Source organism: Vulpes vulpes, chromosome 16 (genome assembly GCF_048418805.1).
Source record: "Vulpes vulpes isolate BD-2025 chromosome 16, VulVul3, whole genome shotgun sequence".
Lineage (NCBI taxonomy): Eukaryota > Metazoa > Chordata > Mammalia > Carnivora > Canidae > Vulpes > Vulpes vulpes.
Genome location: NC_132795.1, coordinates 5,375,329 through 5,394,027, shown reverse-complemented (window position 1 = coordinate 5,394,027; position 18,699 = coordinate 5,375,329). Strand labels below are relative to the sequence as shown.

Sequence of the window (18,699 nt, the reverse complement as noted above, 5' to 3'; positions counted from 1 at the left end):
GGCGCCTCTGGAACAACACCAGATGTCACTTTTCCACCCACCTGCCTGGGGGGTGGGGGGGGGGAGGAGCAGAGGACAGAGGCTGCCGGGAGGAGGTTAGGGGGGGAGAGAGAGGTGGGTCTCCTAGGGAAGGTGGGACATCACTTGGGCTGGGGATTCAGATTCACGATGGGGGTCGCTTAGTAGGGCCTGTGGCCCGCTGTCTAGCTGTGACCTCCACCCACGTCCCAGCGTCTAGCCCTTAGCCCTCCACGACGTGCCCCGGTTTTCCTCCCTGCTCAACCTCTTAGCACAGTCCCGGGAGCCCGACAGATGCTGAGAAAAGGCTGGTGATGGAGGGACCGAGCCTCGGAGCAGGCGCAACGGGGAAAGAGGAGGGGTGGTCACCTCGCCCTGCAGCCACCTGCTGCGCCGATTAGGCCCGACGCTCAGTTCCCGTCCGCCGGGCTGCGCTGGGGCAAAGGCCGCTTAGGCCCCGCCCGAAGCGCCCTCCACTGGCCGAACCAGGTCGGCGCCCGGAGTGAGCGGCAGGAGCCCAGGCCCCGCGGCCGCGTGGAGGGGAGAGACGCACCCTCCCAGCACCCAAGTCTGCAACGAGTCGCTGCAGTTCGCCTCGGCCGCTCCCACCATCTGTCCCTCCCAGAGCGCGCCCAAGAATTCCTCCTGCGTCGGGGAAACAAAGTCAAGGCAGATACAGAAGGCCGGATGCTTTACTGGCGGGGCGGCGGGGAGGGGGCCCTTGGGGCGGCAAGTCGGAGGGGTCGGGCTCTGGCGTCCTCAAAGAGTCGCAGGGGGCGGCACCGCCGGGCGGGGCACCTCTGCTTGCTGCAGCCCGAGGGGCGCCGCCGGCAGCAAGTCGGGAGTCTCAACCCTGGAAGACAGAAAGCCCCAGAGGGAGGTCGGGGGCAGGCCCGGGGCCAAGCCTGCCCGCCCCGCCGCCCCTCGCGCCCCTCCGGCGCGGGGGGCGCCCCCACCTGGAAACGCTGAGCGGCGGCAGGGCGATGACGCGCGGCCGCGAGGTGAGCACCACCTCCCCGCGGCTCGCCTCCACCAGGATGTTCTGGATCATGTTCTCCAGCAGCGCCTCCTGCAGGTTGGCGAACGCCGGGAGCCTGCGGCGGCGGGAGGGGGCGGTGGTGGGTGGCCGCGTTCTCCGCGGGCCTCTGGCGTGCTGTGCACCGCGCGCCCTGTGCTCTGCGGGGGTTCCCAGGTCGCTCCCTGCCCTCCCAACCCTAGAAGGCATCCTTGTTCCAATTTTACAGACGCTCGTATGTGGCTGAAGGGGACCAAGTTGCCGAGCCGTCAGCTGCTGGAACAAGCGGTGGGATCCGAACCCGCGCAAGTGTAGGCCCATCTCGGGGCCGGGTGTGGGGAGAGGCATCAGGCTGAGACGAAGGGGGTGGTGGGGCCTAAGGAATCCCCACACGGGCAGGGAGGGCCCGGGAGCAGCCCCAGGGAAAGGCCCTCCAAGAAGCGGGGGTGCTGACTACCCTCTGGAAGTGGTGTGCTAGTGAATGCTCGGAGCCGGGTCTTGGAGGGAAACACTACAGCTCGGATCGCCTCCTGCGAACACTCCTCGTGAAGGCCTTAAGCCACCAGTGGGGACGTCGGTGAACGCTGAGCTGGGAAGGGCCTTGCCCAGGTGCGCCCCAGCACACCCCTGCCTCCCGGGATCCTTCCGCAGGCTGCTCACCGGCTGATGGTCTCCTTCTCGTCCTGCTCCTGCTCCTCCTTCACTATGACCTTCAGCTGCTGCTGCCACTGCCATTTCAGCGACTCCTGGGACGCGGGCTGCAGCATGGGCTCAATCCCCATCCAGGGCACCTTCTCTTCCTTCCCTTCCAGCTCCTCCTCCTCCAGCTCCCCCTTGCCTGTCTCCTCCTCTTCCATCTCCTCCTCTTCCTCCTCTTCCTCCTCCAGCTCCTCCTCTTCCTCTTCCTCTTCGCTCTTCTCCTCCTCCTCCTCCCCCACTTTCTTTCCCGGCCTCAGTTTGTCCTCCTCTGACTCCTTGCCTTTGCTGGCCTCCCAGCTGCTAGAGGATGGAGACAGGACTGGTGCTAAGTGCAGGGTGTTGTTCTGGGCCACGAATCTGGCTGACTGCTCATTCCAGAACTGGGAGAAATAAGGCATCTTCTCCACCAGGCTTTGGTCCACGGCCTCATGGAAGATCTTGTCTTCTAGCAGACCCCTGCATGGCAGGGAGGAGGAAGAGGAGGTCCCTGCTGGGAGAACTTGCAAGGGGTCCTTGGGCCCCCCCTTTGGGACTCTGGCTTCAGTGTTCTCCAAGGGGCAGTTCCTGCCCACTCTGTCTACAAATGGGTGCTTGGACTAACGAGCCCTTAGTCAGCTGCCCTGCCCACCCCTTCTTTAGAGGCATCTCTGGGCCCCATGGGTCCTTAGAGGTAGAACCAAGAGGTCAGAGTTACACAGATAAGCAACAGGAGGCCTGGGGAGACAGTGAACTGGCTCAGACCTTATCTACTAGCCCTGGACAGGACAGACCTCAGGATCCAGACCTCAGGATCCCTCTAGCCAGCTCCATCAGAGCTGCCCCATCCTGCAGGGCCTGGGGCCACCAGTGAAAGGATCTTGTAAGGAAGTTCTGTTTTTCAGGGCTGGGATTTCAGGGACCATGGGTAGACACAGAGTTGGCTGAATGAGCTGACAAGATGAGGGGGATGGTGAGGGTCCAGGGGGTCACCTGATGATGGTGGTGAGACAGTCAATCAGGAGCTGCTTTTCCTGCTTGGAGACGGCGGCCCACTTGTCTGGGGATTCTTCCTCAGAAGCCTCCAACTCCTCCCTGGGGCACTTTCTCTTTGGCAGCTCCCTGGAGCAGGCCGTGACATTCTGAGTGGCCTGAGTAAGCCACCATGTGGGGGGTTGGGAGATGGGGGTGGGTGGGTTCATGAGCAATGGTGGTGGCCATGAAGTCCTAAGAACATAGATGAGCTTGGGACAGCACCCTCACCCCCCACCTTGGCCCAAATGTAGTGCTACTGCATTTGGGGACCCAAGCCCAAGCCTCAGAGTTGGCAACAGGACCTGGAGAGGCTCCAAGTTGGAAAAGGAAGGAAGGAGGTGGGGCAGGAGGCCTAGCTGGGGTCCCCAGGGGGCAGAGACCCCTCCCTCCCTGAGAGTTCACCGGTGCAAGAAGTGGCGGGGAAAGTCAGAGAAGTTTGCTAGGAAGTAGTCAGTGGCATGAGCACGGGCCGTGAGGCCCAAGTACAGCATGTCTGGAGAGGGCAACTGGGGACAGAACCAGTTTATCTTCTTTCGGATCTTAAGGTTCCAGCTGGCAGGCCGGTTGAGAGGCTGCTGATTCCTGATGGGGGGCAGCGTCTTTGGAAAGGAGGAGAGGTGGATGACAGGGGTTTGGGGACATCACTCCCTCACCAATGGGTCCCTAGCCCCAACCAGGCCTTTTGGGCCGAATGCAAGTGTGACCCCACCCCACTTCCATCCCTCCCTTCCAGAAGGCTGGGCCAGCAGTTGGAGGTATCTCTGGAAGCAAGCAAGGACCTTTCAATTTATCCCAAGGAGATGGGGCTTATAAGCTCACCTCGTACTTCCTCATAGGTGCACAGGCTCTACAGTATCCCGCTTCCTGTAGAAGCAAGGAGACCCATGCTTGGGTTACGAGAAGCCTAGAGGGACTCCCCTCTAGGAAGAGCAATGACAGGACCTTTCCTGTCCACCCATGGGCGGCTGGAAGCCCATGCCAGGACCTGCTGCCCTCTTGCTCTCACCCAACTCCCAGCCACACCCCCTTCCAGGACCTTCCTTAGGGAAGTGCTGCCTGCAGACTGCAAGGCAAATCAGATCACTCAAAGGAAAAGGAAAGGAGATTCCACCAAATATATGCAGGCTGTACCAAGGGTGCTTGTCCTTGTGCCTCGGAGCTTTGCAGCTTGGTGTGATAAGGAAATGCTCTCCTTCATTAAGATTTAATTCAAAAATCCCTTCTCCCACACCCTGCAGACATGATTTGCATTCATAGTTGGGCCACAGCTTCAGAGGGAAGCAGTGCCTCCTCCCTGGGGGTTGAGTGTGGTGAGTGCAGAGGTGATCAAGGTGCAAGAAGACCAGCATAGGGAGGCTGGGAAATGAGAAGGGACAGAAGAGGCTGTTTTGTCTCATGTTTATTCTCTGTCTTCCCTACAAATACTAGTAGTCGTTTAGTGCATTTACTGGATGCCAGGCACTGTTGCAGGCTCTTTGCATGCTTTAACTCATCCAATCCTCACCACAATTCTGTGAAGCAGACATTATTTTACTTGCATTCAAAATATTTTTGAACTTTCATTTTTAATCCTCTTCATATGGGCAATTTCAAATGTACAGGAAAGTAGAGAGAATGTTCAGAGTCCTCCATTACCCACCACATTACCCACCCATCAGCAGCTCATGGCCAATCTTGTCTCATTTGTGTCCCACTTCTGGGTTCTCTCTCTCTTTTTAAGATTTATTTATGTATTTGAGAGAGTGTGTGCATACACTCGTGTGAGCAGGGAGGGGAGGGGCAGAGGGAGAAGGAGAGAGTGAGTCTCAAGCAGACTTCCTGCTGAGGGTGGAGTTCAACCTCGATCCCATAACCCTGAGATCATGACCTGAGCCGAAATCAAGAGTTGGACGCTTCACTGACTGCACCACCAGGTGCCCCTGGATTATCCTGAAGTCAATCCCAGATGTCATATTCCCCCTATTTTACAGTTGAGGGACTGAGATGTTAAGTAACTTGACCAAGATCCCAGAATTAGAAATTATCAAAGCCAAGAATCAAAACTGGATAACTGGTCTCCAGAGCCTGGCCCTGAAACCCCTGACCTACACCATCTTCCATCAGAAGGTGAGCTGTTGGGAGGCCTGGGTGGCTCAGTGATTGAGCGTCTGCCTTCGGCTCAGGGCGTGATCCTGGGGTCCTGGGATCGAGTCCTGCATCAGGCTTCCCACAGGGAGCCTGCTTCTCCCTCTGCCTGTGTCTCTGCTTCTCTCTGTGTGTCTCTTGTGAATAAATAAATAAATAATTTTTTTTAAAAAAAAAGAAAGTGAGCTGTCTTGTCTCCCCTGGGTCCCCAGTGCCTGGCACTCAGCAGGCACCCGTCACTGGCTACATGAGGCAGGGAATGGCCAGCCAGTCCTCTATCCAGAAGAGAGTCTCTTGGGGAGATGCTATGCTTGGTCTAATGAAAGCAAGCTAATGTGGGACAGGGCTGGCTGGTTTTACATGTAGGACCACCTCACATCACCACTTCTGTGCATCTTGGTAAGGCCTGTCAGAAAGATCTGTGGTGTTCAAGGCCCACTCTGGCCTCCTCACCTTCACTTTCCTATCTGTGATGGTAAACTCCACTTCCTGCCGCATTTCCTCATCCTTCCACTCCTGTAGTTCCTTATGGTACTGGTTCAGGAGGTCCTGCCGATACACCTGTAGCCCAGGACAAGGAGAAGGTCAAGGTCTGGAGGACTTGTGTCCTGTGGAACCCCCTTGCCCTCCCCATTCCTCCAGGGGCTGGCCTCTGTCTTTCTATGGAGGTCTGCAGATCTCATAGCCCACACACATCCCAGGAGTGGGAGCTCTGCTCCATCCCAGCTTTTCTCTGGTGCTGGTCCCACCTTGCACACCAGGTCCATGCTGTAGAAGCTGGCATGCACTGAGGCCTTCAGGGTCACCACGAATGGAATTGTCTCTTCAGGAGCCACCTTCCCTGTCACGGGACTCACAGACACCTGTTTGTTTGGGGGAAGAGGTCTCTGGAGCTTCACAGGGATGGGATGGAGTAGAGTGAAATGGGATGGGATAGGATAGGATATAGTGGGGTAAGATGGCGTGGGATTCAGTGCGATGGAGAAGGGTCAAGATGGGATGGAATGGGGTGGGATGGAGTGGCCTGAGATGGGGTAAGATGGATTTTGAGCCCTGTTAGAGGTTCTAATTCTGTGGGAATAGGGCTCTCTCACCTCCCCAAACTCTAGAGGCTTCAGCTGCCACTCAAAGACAATTGTCTCATTCTTGGAGATGTTGTTAAGGAACAGCAGGCGGCTACACTTGCTCTGCACAGGAATGTTTCCCAGGGAGATATGAGACTGGGACAGGAAGACATTCTGTTGGTGGAGACAACACAACAGCCACTTTGGGAGGTGAAGACATCATAACCATAGCAACCACTACCAGTCACTGAGTGCTTTCAGCAGGCCAGGTACCATGGTAGACAGTTCAGTCATTTGATCCTCACCATGGCCCTGGGGTATACATATATAATAATTGTCCCCACTTTACAGATGAGCTGCTAAGGTTTAGAGAGCATAAATTTTTTTCCAAAAGTCTCTTACAGGCATAGCGGGAATAACCCAAGACAGTCTCACTCTAAAGCCTATGCTTTTGACCATTAAAATAGGCTTGGGAGGGCTGAGCAATCAGAATTTGCTTAGGGGGACGCCTGGGTGGCTCAGCGGTTGAGCCTTTGACTCAGGGGGTGTTCCCAGGGTCCGGGATCGAGTCCCATATTGGGCTCTTACGGAGAGCCTGCTTCCCCCTCTGCCTGTGTCTCTGCCTCTTTCTCCGTCTCTCATGAATAAATAAATACGATCTTTTAAAAATTTTTGCTTGGGGAAGACAGAACTCAAGCCAACATAATTTGAATCCCTGATGGATGGTTGTAAACTTAATGGGGGGGGGGTGAGCTGTTGGCATCTTTACTGGGAACAGAAGAGCAGGGGGTCTGGAAACACCACATGGAAGGGGCACTTTCTCTCTGCAGGGACCCTGAGTGTCTCCAGGGCTGAGACCTTGTCTGGCTCTTCTTCGTGTCCTCCGCAGTGCTGAGCATGCAGCTAGAGTCCAAAAACAGTAGGAGTGGAAGGGTGAACAGGCAGATATATAGGTATATAGTGACTGGGTGGCTGTATGGAAGGATGGATGGAGAAGTGGATGAATGGATGAATAGATGGATGGATGGATGGATAGGTAGATGGGCATGTGGGCCAATGGGAGGAGTTGGATGGATGGATGGATGGATGGATGAATAGGTAGATGGGCATGTGGGCCAATGGGAGGAGTTGGATGGATGGATGGATGGATGGATGAATAGGTCAGATGTCCCAACAGTGGGCTGTGTTTGAACTAAAGATGGTGCTGTTGACTCTAGATATCTTACAGCAAAATCCATCTAGGTACAGGGAGGGGCTGTTCTGTATGAAGAGAATACCTTACAGCGAAAAATGGGAGAGCTTCCTTCTACCCCTTCCAATATCTCCATCCCAATGCCCAGAGTGACTTGAGCAGGAACACCTATGGGCACTAGGTGGCAGAGTAAGCCTCTCATGGAGCCGGTGTGGCCTCCTAGCTCCCAATGAGGGCTGGTTCCAGGCTTCACCTCTGCATCCCTCCCCTGCCTCCTCCATCACATTTCTTTCCCAGCTTCCTCATCCCTCTGCAGTAGCCCTCCAGGGGTCTAAGGCTCCTCCTAGGTCCCAGGCCTTCCTACCTCCCTTCCCTCTCCTACCTGTCCAGGAACCATCAGCCTAGGATGTATGGAGTTGTCATCCCAAGAGGAGATGTTGTGGAATGGGGCTGTGTCCCCCATGACATGGGGGTCATAGCCCACTCCCTGGAAGCGGATGATGGCTGAGTTCCATCCCAGGATGTGTATGGGCACATCCACCTGGGAAGTTAGGAGGGCGGGGAAGGGACTAGTCAGAGCAAAGCTTGCCGAGGAGGCCAACACCAACCTCCATCCTTAATCAGCCTGGGCTGCTGCTCACCGTGTAGGTCTTGGCCTCAATAGGTGAGAAGATCCACAAGACCTGAGCAGTTGTGCCTGGCTGGATCTTCCCGTTGGGGTTGAGGCAGCAGAAGATGGGGTGATCGAAATTTTTTTCCTGAACCTGCGACAGGATGTTGGTCTGGATCTCATAAGTCACGGGCACCGAGCCACCATTATACAGCTCATAAATCTGTAGGGGGGCAGGAATAATGAAGTCTTCATACCAGCCCAGGGCTGCAATGCACAGAGCCTGGGGTTCTGTGTCCACTGCAGGAGGGCAGGCTGATCATGATGTCACTCTTACAGCCTAGGGCTCCCTGACGACCTCTGATTTCCCTTATCACTTGATCACCCAAGAAGTATGTAACTATGTTTTCAGCCTGTGACATTTTAAGATAATCTGTAATCCTTATTTACTCTTAATTCACCTTTGTCAAGGTATAAGGGGGCACTATCGCTCACGTCTGTAGTATTGGGATTTACAGAAGTGTCCATGCATGCACCCTCCAGACCCTTTAGCATCTTCTAGGCTCTTGTTCTAATCACCAGGGAGGCTGTCACTTTCCACATCTGCCCTCAGAGGCAGTCCTGCTTAAAGGCAGATGAGGGAGGGGAAGGAAGCTATGGGGCCCCCCAAGACTAACTCCAAAGTGTGGGAATCCTAGAATGTCCTGGAAGAAACCAGGGATCTTCTGGGCCAATCCTTCATTTTAAGATGAAAAAAATGGAAGCCAGAGAGAGCCAACAGTTCGTCTGGGTCTAGGTCTTGCCCCCTCATCATTCCCAGCACCCACTCCTGAATATGCTGATATTTCTCTAGCCTGGGTCATCCTCTGAGCTCCAGACCTGGTATCCAACTTCCGCTTGACAAGCCCTCCTGCCCCCTCACCAGCCACTGATTGTCTTATAGGCATCTCAAATTTGGTAAAAACCAAACTCTTCACTAGAAAGCCTATTTCTACCCCCAGCGTAACTCTTTTCAGTAAATGCTCAAACTAGGAATTCAATACATCTCAATCCCTCCCTTTCTCCCACTTTCCCAATCTAGCCCCAGCAAGTCCCAATGATTCTGCCTCCAAAATGTAAATTAAATCTGTTCACTTCTACTTCCGCTGCCCTCTGGTGGATCCAGGCCACAATCTGTCGTCATCTCATGAATCAAACAGGAAGCTTGGCCACAGTTGTGGAGATTGGCTGGAGGCACAATTAGGTCTCCTGGCTCCAGACCCATTTTCCATTGTCTGTGTTCAGGGCCACAGGGGAGTGGTCTAGTCTCTCAAGGGGAAGCTTTCCAGGGGACACTGAGTCTTTGCCTTCCTTTTCAAGGACCTGGGCTCCTGCAGCCTTGGGTGTGGCTTCAAGGAAACCAGTAGGGTAGAAGCTGTTGTAGGGAAGGAAACAGAGGTTGGGGCCAGGGGGTCCCATCCTTTCAGGGCCAGAAAGCCCATTCCTCTGACTGCTGGCTGGATGACCAGAGACCTCCGCTCAGAAATACAAGGACTTTTCAGTCCTTAGAAATGTCACAGCTACGGCATGTTTGGGAAAATATTTTGTCCCCCTGTGGGAGATTTCCAGTGTACATTTTCAGAGCCAATGAACCCAATTCACTCTACTTAATAAAGAAAATTCTATAGCTTTGCAAGGGTTCATAGTCTGGTTTTCCATACTGCAGAAAAATGTCCTTCCTGGAGCAGTGATTTTTCAAACTGGGGCTGAGACCTATCCGTGAACAGGTCATGAAGCCAATTTAGCAGGTCACGTCTAGCATGTAAGAAATGGGACAGAATAACTTAAAAACAGAAAATATCAGAACACTTTGCATGTAGTAGTGCACATACTGATTTATGAGCTTTGTTTTAGTTGTATGTGCATGTATGTACTTACTGGGTTATTACCCAAAATATATCAGGGTGATTCATGGTCAAAGACATTCAAAGAATCCTATGCCAGAGGAGAGAAGCCCCTGCTTTTGCACCAGAACGAGGCCTGGGAAAGGGCTCAGTACCAGGCCTCAGGAAGTGGAAGCCTCTCACCTTGGATCTCTCCTAGTTGCCCAAATTCAGGGTCCCACCCGTTGCCCCACCTCTAAGAGCGAGGACTTCCGGAGGGCAGGGTCTTTGTCACCTGGGAAAGGGCTAATGGGGGATACTCAGAATTCAGTGCTTAGACTTCTCTGTAACCAGGACAGTGGGGCCCACTGACCTGCCTCGGGGGCAGTGTGTCTCCGATGGGTACAGGGATGAACTGGTGGCTAGTGGAGGTGAAGTGCACGTACTTTTGCTCCAGCCTCACTGTCACACCTATGAAATTTAGCTGGAAATAGAAAGCCCATGAGTTAACCATCCTTCCCTGGAAGGAAATAAAGCACTCAGCAGAAAGATCTCAACCCTAGCTTCCCGGGGTGGGAGGTGGGGGGTGCACGGTTCCCTGCTCCTCTCTTGGGTGCCCAGGACAGGATGAGGTCTGGGATCTCACCAGGATCTCCCGGCCATAGGACACCTTGAAGAGCACTGGGAGGCGATCGGTGCCAATAAACAGGTGGCTGGAAGGGAGGGGACAAGTCTGGTCTGAGTTCCTGAGCCCCGGTACAAGCAAGAGAGGCTTTGAGGCCACTAGCTGCTGGGAGCAAGTGGAAACCCCCTGAGTTGGGACAGGGCAAGAGGGTTCTCCCTCCAAGTGGGTGGGCAGCATCGTCCATTGGTGGTGGGCACTTAGGGTACCCTGGGGTCACAGAGTGCAAGGCCAAGCTCCTCCAGGCGACCAGGGGAAGGGACAGGGTGCAATGGTGGGGTGGGGGGGATTCTCCAGGACCGGAAGTGTAGGGCAGGCAGCGGAGGGAGCACCTGTATTTGAGTTCCACCACCTGCTCCTGCCCGGGACTCAGGCTCCCAGCCTTGGGGCTGATGGAGAAGATGCAGTTGTCCTGCACACGCATTTGGTGCAGCTCCGTGCGGTCAAACTCTGCTTGCTCCGCCCACAGCTCCAGGTCAATCTGCTGGTCACTTGGAAAGAGGAAGGCCCTGGAAGAGGGGTGCAAAGGCTGAGTGAAGCCTCCTGGACCAGAGAGGCGGGAGCGCTGGGCCGCAGGTTGGGTGCGTGGAGGCTGCTCCTACTCCCTCCCCGGATTGGGTAAGCGGCCCTATCCGTGGCTGAGCAAATGCAGCTCTAGTGGGTTCTCACTTTATAACAGCCCCCAAACCCGGGAAGAGCAGCAGGTCCCTGCTGATGATGCGGGAAAGTAGAGACTGGGGCTTCTATTGTGGGTAACAGGGGCTGAAGAGGACTACCTGGGTATGTGAGTGACTTTGACCTAGCTAGCCACTAATCCTGGGGCGGAGGGGGCAGGTTGTGTGACTAAGCTCTTAGGAAGGGCCAGGTGAAGCCGTTAAAAATGCCAGCAGCACCAACCACCAACCAGGAGCCCCCGAGAGGAAGGGTGCCCAGGCCAGTGTGGGCCCAGGGCAGAGAACCTGTGCCCCAGCAGAGCTGGCACTCTTGCACCTGGAGAAAGTCTGGGCATAGACTTAGTGCTCCCCAAAATGCCTCATGTTGTAGGAAACTGCACTTCAGCTGGTTGACAAAACAAGCAGCCAGGGGGTCCCCAGGTTACAACCTGAAAAGGAGGACCCCCTTCCCTTGTAGAGACAGGGCACAGAACTGGCCTCAACCTGGGCAGAAGGCGTGAACGGGGAGCAGGCCACATGGGAAATGCTCAACAAAGAGTGGAGGAAATGCAAATCGAGACTCCCCCGAATCAGTCTTAAATATTTTCCTATCAGAAGCTTGATAAACTGTTCCACTCGATGCTGCTAAGTTTAGAAAGAGCAGACACCTTCAAACAGGGAGGCAGGGAAGGCACTAGGCACTACTGCCACCTTTTGTTATAGGGATTTTGACAGCATCTACTAGAATAAAAACTGCCCATGCCCTTTGACTCACAAATTCTCTCCTAGGGAACTAATCTCCAGGAATAAATGCATGTGTGCATGTGCACACACACACACACACACACACAGGTGTTTATTACAGCTTTCTTTGTAGTGGCAAAAAAAAAAAAATCACTGGGAACAACTAATGTCATCCAGGACAGGATTAGTTTAATAATTTAAGAGCCATTCATATTATGGAATATTATGCAAGTATTAAAAAGAGAGTTAAGGGGCCACCTTTGGCTCAGGTCATGATCTCGGGGTCCCGTGATGGAGCCCCAAGTCCAGCTCACTGCTCAGCAGGAAGCTTGCTTCTCCCTCTGCCTCTCCCCCTGTTTGTGCTCTCTTTCTCTCAAATGAATAGATAAAACATCTTTTTAAAAAAAGAGTGAAGAGGAACGCCTGGGTGGCTCAGTGGTTGGGCATCTGCCTTCAGCTCAGGGCATGATCCTGGGCTTGGGATCGAGTCCCTCATCGAGCTCCCCGCCTGGAGCCTGCTTCTCCCTCTTCCTGTGTCTCTGCCTCTCTCTCTCTCTCTCTGTCTCTCTCATGAATAAATAAAATCTTTAAAAAAAAGAGTGAAGAGTTTTGTGCATTGATCTGTATTGATCTGAAAGGAATGTTATTGGCATAATGACGAGTGAAAATGTTACTGATCTAATGCTGAGCAGAAGGCTGTAAGTACAGCATCGTGCTGTTACTGTAAAAAAAATTTAAGGGTAACTTGAATTCATGCATGTGTGCTGTACGTGTGCTCAGGGCTGTGTTGGTGCGTGTGTGCTGTACGTGTGCTCAGGGCTGTGTTGGTGCGTGTGTGCTGTACGTGTGCTCAGGGCTGTGTTGGTGCGTGTGTGCTGTACGTGTGCTCAGGGCTGTGATGGTGCGTGTGTGCTGTACGTGTGCTCAGGGCTGTGATGGTGCGTGTGTGCTGTACGTGTGCTCAGGGCTGTGTTGGTGCGTGTGTGCTGTACGTGTGCTCAGGGCTGTGATGGTGCGTGTGTGCTGTACGTGTGCTCAGGGCTGTGTTGGTGCGTGTGTGCTGTACGTGTGCTCAGGGCTGTGATGGTGCGTGTGTGCTGTACGTGTGCTCAGGGCTGTGATGGTGCGTGTGTGCTGTACGTGTGCTCAGGGCTGTGATGGTGCGTGTGTGCTGTACGTGTGCTGAGGGCAGAAGCCCCCTCCAAACCCTGGTGACCCCAGCAGAGTGGACACGGGTTGGGAGCTGGGGAGTTTCTTGCTTTTCTTCCATCACCTTTGTGTCTTTTGACAGGTGAATAAACTGCTTTTGTTATTTTATCCAGGGGATACCGATCAGTGACTAAACTGGAGATCTTGGGCCGCCCGGGTGGCTCAGTGGTTTAGTGGTGCCTTCAGCCTAGGCCGTGATCCTGGAGACCCGGGATCGGGTCCCGCATCGGGCTCCCTGCATGGAGCCTTCTTCTCCCTCGGCCTGTGTCTCTGCCTCTCTCTCTCTCTCTCTCTCTGTCTCTCATGAATAAATAAATAAAATCTTTTTTAAAAATAAATAAACTGGAGATCTTGCTACTTTGGGGTTATCTGGATAGTTTTGACACCTCTGTTTCCCACCCAGTCCCCCTCCAAATAATCCCAGCCCCTTGTCCCTGCCAGTTCTGTAGTGTGGGCCCCTGCCCCTGCTCCCTTGCCTCAAGCTGCTAGTCCATTTCTCTCCCTGCACCCTGCACCTTGCACCCTGACCCAAGACCAGAGCAATAGGTCTTGAAGGCAGATCATGTCTCTGTCCCTTGTCCCCACATATATCACCATCAATGCCAAGAAATCCAAACTCTTGGGAGAAGGATGCCAAGGTCCCGATGCCCTGGCCCTTGTCTGCCTCCCAAGTCACATTCGGCGCCCCTTTCTCCTTCTCTGTCAGCGCTCCAGCCAGGCTGAGCCCTTTTATCTTACCTGTGCACCTACCAGGCCCTCTGTCTAGAAGATTCTTTGCAGCCTCTCTGCCCCTTCTCCCTTAACTGTGGGTCTAGCTCAGTTGTAGCTTTCTTCTACACACATCACTCTGGACCAAAAAGCTGGCCTACCCCAGACTCCTGGGGCACCCAGAGGGCCAGGCTTGGACCAGTCAGCATCTCGATTTTGAGGCCAGGAGCCTGGGCCTAGGAAGCCCCCAGTAAACATCTAGCCAAGACCTAACGAGTGCACGAGGAAGCAGGAGATGTTAACCAGCGTATGTGATGTCTGTAAGGCCCTCCGCCTCCCTGAGCATCAGAGGAGGAGACCTGGACTGGGGTGGGGGGGAGGGCTCTACGGCTCCTATTTCCTCAGATGCTCCCCCTCCTACCTGGGGGTTGTCACTCTGTCCCGGCCTGCTGCTGCCTTCAGGCCAAGTCCACACTCCCCATTTCTTACTGGTCTTGGCAGGAATAAAACCTTCAGTCTGTTCTTTATGAGCTCAGCAGAGACCGGCTAGATTTTTCAAAAATAGTCTTCTAAGAAATTGAAAGGAAACACAACAACACAAAAAGCCGAGGAGAGTTAAGCCTTCCAAGGAAGGTTCGCTGTGCTTGGACTCCAGGAAGAAGCACGGACTGCCTTCCTGAATGAATCTCAAATGATCTCCTGATGGATGGGCTCAGCTCAGCGGGCACCTTGCCTGGGTTTCCTCCCGCCTCGGTTTCCAGCAACCTGGACTCTCTCCACACGGAGTGTGAGCTGGCTTGCTCCTACACAAACACACTTGCATGCATAATCCACCAAAATACCCTGCTCCATGCCCGGACAGACTAACGCCGCTTTTCCTGTAGCGCCTGGCTTCTGGCCACTCCAACAGCCCCAGTGAATGGCGATCTGGAGCTCAGGCGGGCCCGGGCCTCCCCCACCAGGCCAGCAGCCCTGCCTGCCAAGCTTCCTCAAGTCATCAGGGCCAGGAGCCCTCAGCCACTCATAGTCCTGGCTCTTCTCAGACAGGAGCCACATAAAGAGCCAGCCTCCTCAGGGGCAGGAATAATCCAGAGAGTGAGGGCGGCCACTGCACCCCCAATGATGCAGCCTCCACCCCATCCCTGCCCCTACCACACCCCAAGACTGCTCAGGCTGGAAGTTTTCCTGAGATCACAGAAGCAACCTCCATCACACCCCCCTATGCCTACTTTCCCAGGCCAGGCCTCTGGTTCTTTCCCCACCAAGCCTGACCCAGCTGGGTACATTCCTTTCTCACCTCCGTTTAGGCACGAAAAATTAGAAGTCATCAAAGGGAAATTTAGTAGGAAGTCAAGACACGTGGCAGAGGCAGGGAGGAAGAGCAAGGAAAAGCCCTGGCCTGGAAACAGGATGTTTACTGGGCACGAGTTCGGGCCCAGATGGGAGGAAAGCCAAGCACAGGAAGGGCCACGCTTGGCAGGCTCAGGGCTCCAGGCCCAGGCCCCCGTGACTGGAGAGGCACAGCCTCAGGCTTCCTGCAGCCCACGTGGCTTTGCTGAGCCGCGTCACCCTCCCCGACACTGGCTCCATGGCAGCCCGTCCCTGTCCTTCCCCACCAGAGGTCTTAACTTGCCCCCATGCAGGCCTGGCCTCCTGGGCCAAAGCTGTGGCGGGGGTGCCCCGGTGCCCAGCACAGTGCCTGCCTGGTACACAGCAGCAGTCTGAAGACTTCTTGAGGACTACCTGGTACAGATCTGGCTTTGAACCTGGCTCTGGCCGCTGATGGCTGAGCGGTCTTAGCCGAGTCCTCAGCCTTCGTCTGCAAAAGAGTCGGCGGAGGGGGCTTCCTTCCCCCAGGGTTGGTGTGAAGCTCGGAGGAGAAAAGGCTTGCACATCAGTGCCAGGCTGCAGCAGGTGTCCAAAGGGTACTTCTCACTCATTGAGCTCTTAGGAGGACCGTGCCGGTCTCCCGTCAGTCCCCTCCCTCTTGAGCCTATGCACATCTCCAGAGGCGACAGGTTTGGAGTGCGGATGGGTGACCCCCATCTCACCCTGGCCTCCCCACCCCATCAATGAGACTTCTCAGAGCCACCAGGCCTCCGGCGCCTGTCTCCCGGGCCCCCCAGCAGCCCCCTCCAAGCCTGCCATACCAGTCCAGGGGCACCACTCCACTGTTCTTTAGGGCCAGGAGCACTACCGAGGGGGAGGCCTCTATTGGTGCTGCCCCAAAATTGAAGTCGAGCTTCAGAGGGGTGAAGACTTGGGGGATCTGGCTTGTGCTGTGTGGAGCAGAGAAACAGACTCAGAGTCAGATGGGGACAGTATGGGGCCCTCCCAGGGGGTGCTGGCTGGGCAATCATCTTCTAGCAGGTGGGACTTGGGAGGGCAGCGGGGAGCAAGCCCGTCAGACCTTGAGCCAATCCCTGACTTCTCCAGGCCCCTCCAGGGATGGGCGAGACTTTGCAGGGGAGATGGGTGCTGGAGGTGTGGGCAGAAAGCTCCGAGAACATCCCCAGATAGGCCCTGCCCCTTCCCTGGGCCTGCCTCACCTGTGCCGGGTGGGCACCCTATAGGTGAGCTCCTGGGGGGTGGGGTCACGCTCCAAGTAACTGTTGAGCCTGTCCAGGGAGAAGAGGTGCCACAGGTGCTTCCGGGTGATGCCCTCGATGCTGCCCATGGAGCAGACATCCAGGATGGAGAGTAAGGGATACACGGCCATCAGGAAAACGTGGCACAGCTCCTGCCTGTCCCCAGCCTTGTTATCTAGGGGAGAAGGGTGTGGAGGAGAGGAGTGGCCTCACCTCCCAGCTGCCCTGGGGCAGAGCATGCAAGCCTAAGGTGTGGGACCCCTGGCGACCTGCCCAGGACCCTTGTCAGGAGCAGCAGACGTCTCCCAGACTCTGGGACGTTCCTGACAACAGCCAAGCCTTGTCTGGTACTTCCTATGTGTCAGGCATCGTCTGAAGTGCTCCACATGCATCGCTGTGTTAAATGCACCCCGTTACTTGCTTGCAAACTGACCCTCACTAACAGCTTCGTCGAGATAAAATTCATATACCATAAAATTAATCCCTTTAACACATACAATTCAGAGCTTTCATATTTTCAGAGCTGTGCAACCAGCACTATCCAATTTAGAGCATCTTGTCATCCCTAAAAGGAAGCCTGGGACCAAGCAGCTGTCGCTCCCCATTCCCCCCTCCCCAGCCCCCCTCCCAGCAACCTCTGATCTACTTTCTGTCCCTATAGATTTGCCTGCTCTAGACATTTCACATAAACAGACTCACACGATATGTGGCTTTTGGCCACTGGCTTCCTTCACCTGGCCTAATGTTTTCGAGGTTCATCCTTGAAGTTCACATGTTTTGGTGCTTCATTCTTTTTTTTTTTTTTTTTTTTTAAGTCTGGGCATCATTATCACCATTTTACAGATGTGGAAACTGAGGCAGACGGAGATTTAAACAACTTGCCAAGATTACTACAGCTAATATATGCTGGGATCAGGAGCCAATCCCAGGCAGTCTGGCCCGAGTCTACAGTGTCAGCCACTCTTCCGTGCCGCCCTGGACTCCTCCCAGCAGCCCTGGGGGTAGGCTGATAACAGCCCCATTTTACGGAGGAGGAGACTGAGGCCCAAGGCAGCTGGGGGATTTGTCTTAAGGTTCCCACAGGAAACAGGTGCTTCTCTGAACCCTCCACGCCAAGTCTTGCACAGCTCAGGGGCACGCAGGCACACACACACACACACACAGGCACTGGCAGGCAGCTGTGGTTGGTACGGGGCACACACACCAGCCACCCAAGGACGCACCCTCGCACGCTAACACTCACCCTGCTAGCCCTGTCTGGACCCTCAGTCCTGCTCACGCGCTCCTCCCGCCTTCCTCCCTGGCCCCGACTCTGCCACATGGTCCAGGTACCTCTGTGGGAGAGGAGGGAGTAGCTGATCGTCCAGGAGTACTGGGACCGCTGGTTGGGAGAGGCAGTCAAGCAGATGGTGTCCCGGGACCGGGGTGGCATGCTGCCCTCTGTGCGGTCCAGCTGCAAGGCTGCTCAGAGATGACCCAGCGGGGTCGAGGGTAGAGGAGGCCCTCAGTGCAGGTCAGAGAGCCCCGGCCTCTCCTCTTGCTCCTTTCCTGATACCCTCCCCTGGGCCAGAGGAGCACTGGCTAGAGAGCAGGCCCAGAGCCAGGAACAGGGAGCAGAGTCCCTCTTCCCAGAGCAGACGGAGGAAATCATTTCTTGCGTCACCAGCACCCGCTAAGCACTCTGCTCCGCCTAGCAGCCCTGTGAGGTGGGTGCCAGCAACAGCCCCATTTTAAAGATGAGGAAGCTGAGGCTCAGAGTCACCCACCCAGGGCCACACATCTGCAGAGGTGGAAGCACCAAGTTTTCAGCCCCGCTCCGCCTGCCCTCAAACTGTGGTCTGGTTAGTGGTTGTGTTTGAGCCATTGTCCCCCACAGCCTGCCTCCCTGGGCCCAGTCCCCGCCCAGGCCCAAGTACCAGGGGGGCTGCTGCCCATGACCTTGGGGCTGCACTGCTCCAGGTAGAGGCGATAGTAAAGGGTACAGTTGCCATCGTTCAGAAGCACCAGCAGCCTGGACTGAGTGCTGTTCACCAGCACGTTCCCGAAATCCAGCTCCTTCTCCTTCGCCTGAGGGCCAGAGTCAGCCAGCCGCAGCCTGGCTTTCCCACCCCGGGCCTCAGAGAATCTCCAGGGCAGGGCAGGGCCAGCAGGCTCCCATCCCGCGCCCTCTTGGAGCCGGGCACCCTGGAGCCTTCCTCCCACATGCGCCCTGGCCCCCAGCTCCCCAGCCCGCCTGCCGGGGTTCTCCTACTCACGGAGAGGCTGCTGGTGATGCCGACGCCCACCAGCCGGAGCATGTAGTGGGTGGTGGCGGGGGGCTTGGTGTTCGGGGGCAGACCGGCTTTCCAGACCCACATCCCCACTCGGAACAGGTACTTGGTCTCCTCCAGAGGGCTGAAGGTCCACGTCAGTGTCTGCGGTCACAGAGATCACCGCTGCATGGGGCTCTCCAGATCCCCTGCCCGGACTCCTGGCCGTCGGAGGTCCCACTGCAGGGTATCAAGCTATGGTACCCCTTTC

General features: G+C 55.4%; 1 protein-coding gene across 1 annotated transcript in view; it reads right to left on the bottom strand.

Annotated features, from left to right (window-relative positions):
• Positions 1 to 692: 692 nt before the first annotated feature.
• CFAP65 (cilia and flagella associated protein 65) overlaps positions 693 to 18,699 on the bottom strand; it is a 33,406-nt gene continuing 15,399 nt past the window's right edge. The window contains 19 exon segments of the mRNA XM_026002133.2: positions 693 to 871; positions 975 to 1,112; positions 1,694 to 2,188; positions 2,702 to 2,830; positions 3,146 to 3,342; positions 3,563 to 3,607; positions 5,321 to 5,428; positions 5,617 to 5,730; positions 5,962 to 6,105; positions 7,506 to 7,664; positions 7,765 to 7,956; positions 9,969 to 10,079; positions 10,242 to 10,308; positions 10,610 to 10,786; positions 15,742 to 15,870; positions 16,141 to 16,354; positions 17,512 to 17,640; positions 18,096 to 18,246; positions 18,435 to 18,593. Coding sequence (XP_025857918.1) covers positions 778 to 871; positions 975 to 1,112; positions 1,694 to 2,188; positions 2,702 to 2,830; positions 3,146 to 3,342; positions 3,563 to 3,607; positions 5,321 to 5,428; positions 5,617 to 5,730; positions 5,962 to 6,105; positions 7,506 to 7,664; positions 7,765 to 7,956; positions 9,969 to 10,079; positions 10,242 to 10,308; positions 10,610 to 10,786; positions 15,742 to 15,870; positions 16,141 to 16,354; positions 17,512 to 17,640; positions 18,096 to 18,246; positions 18,435 to 18,593 — 2,952 coding nt within the window. The 3' untranslated portion in view covers positions 693 to 777.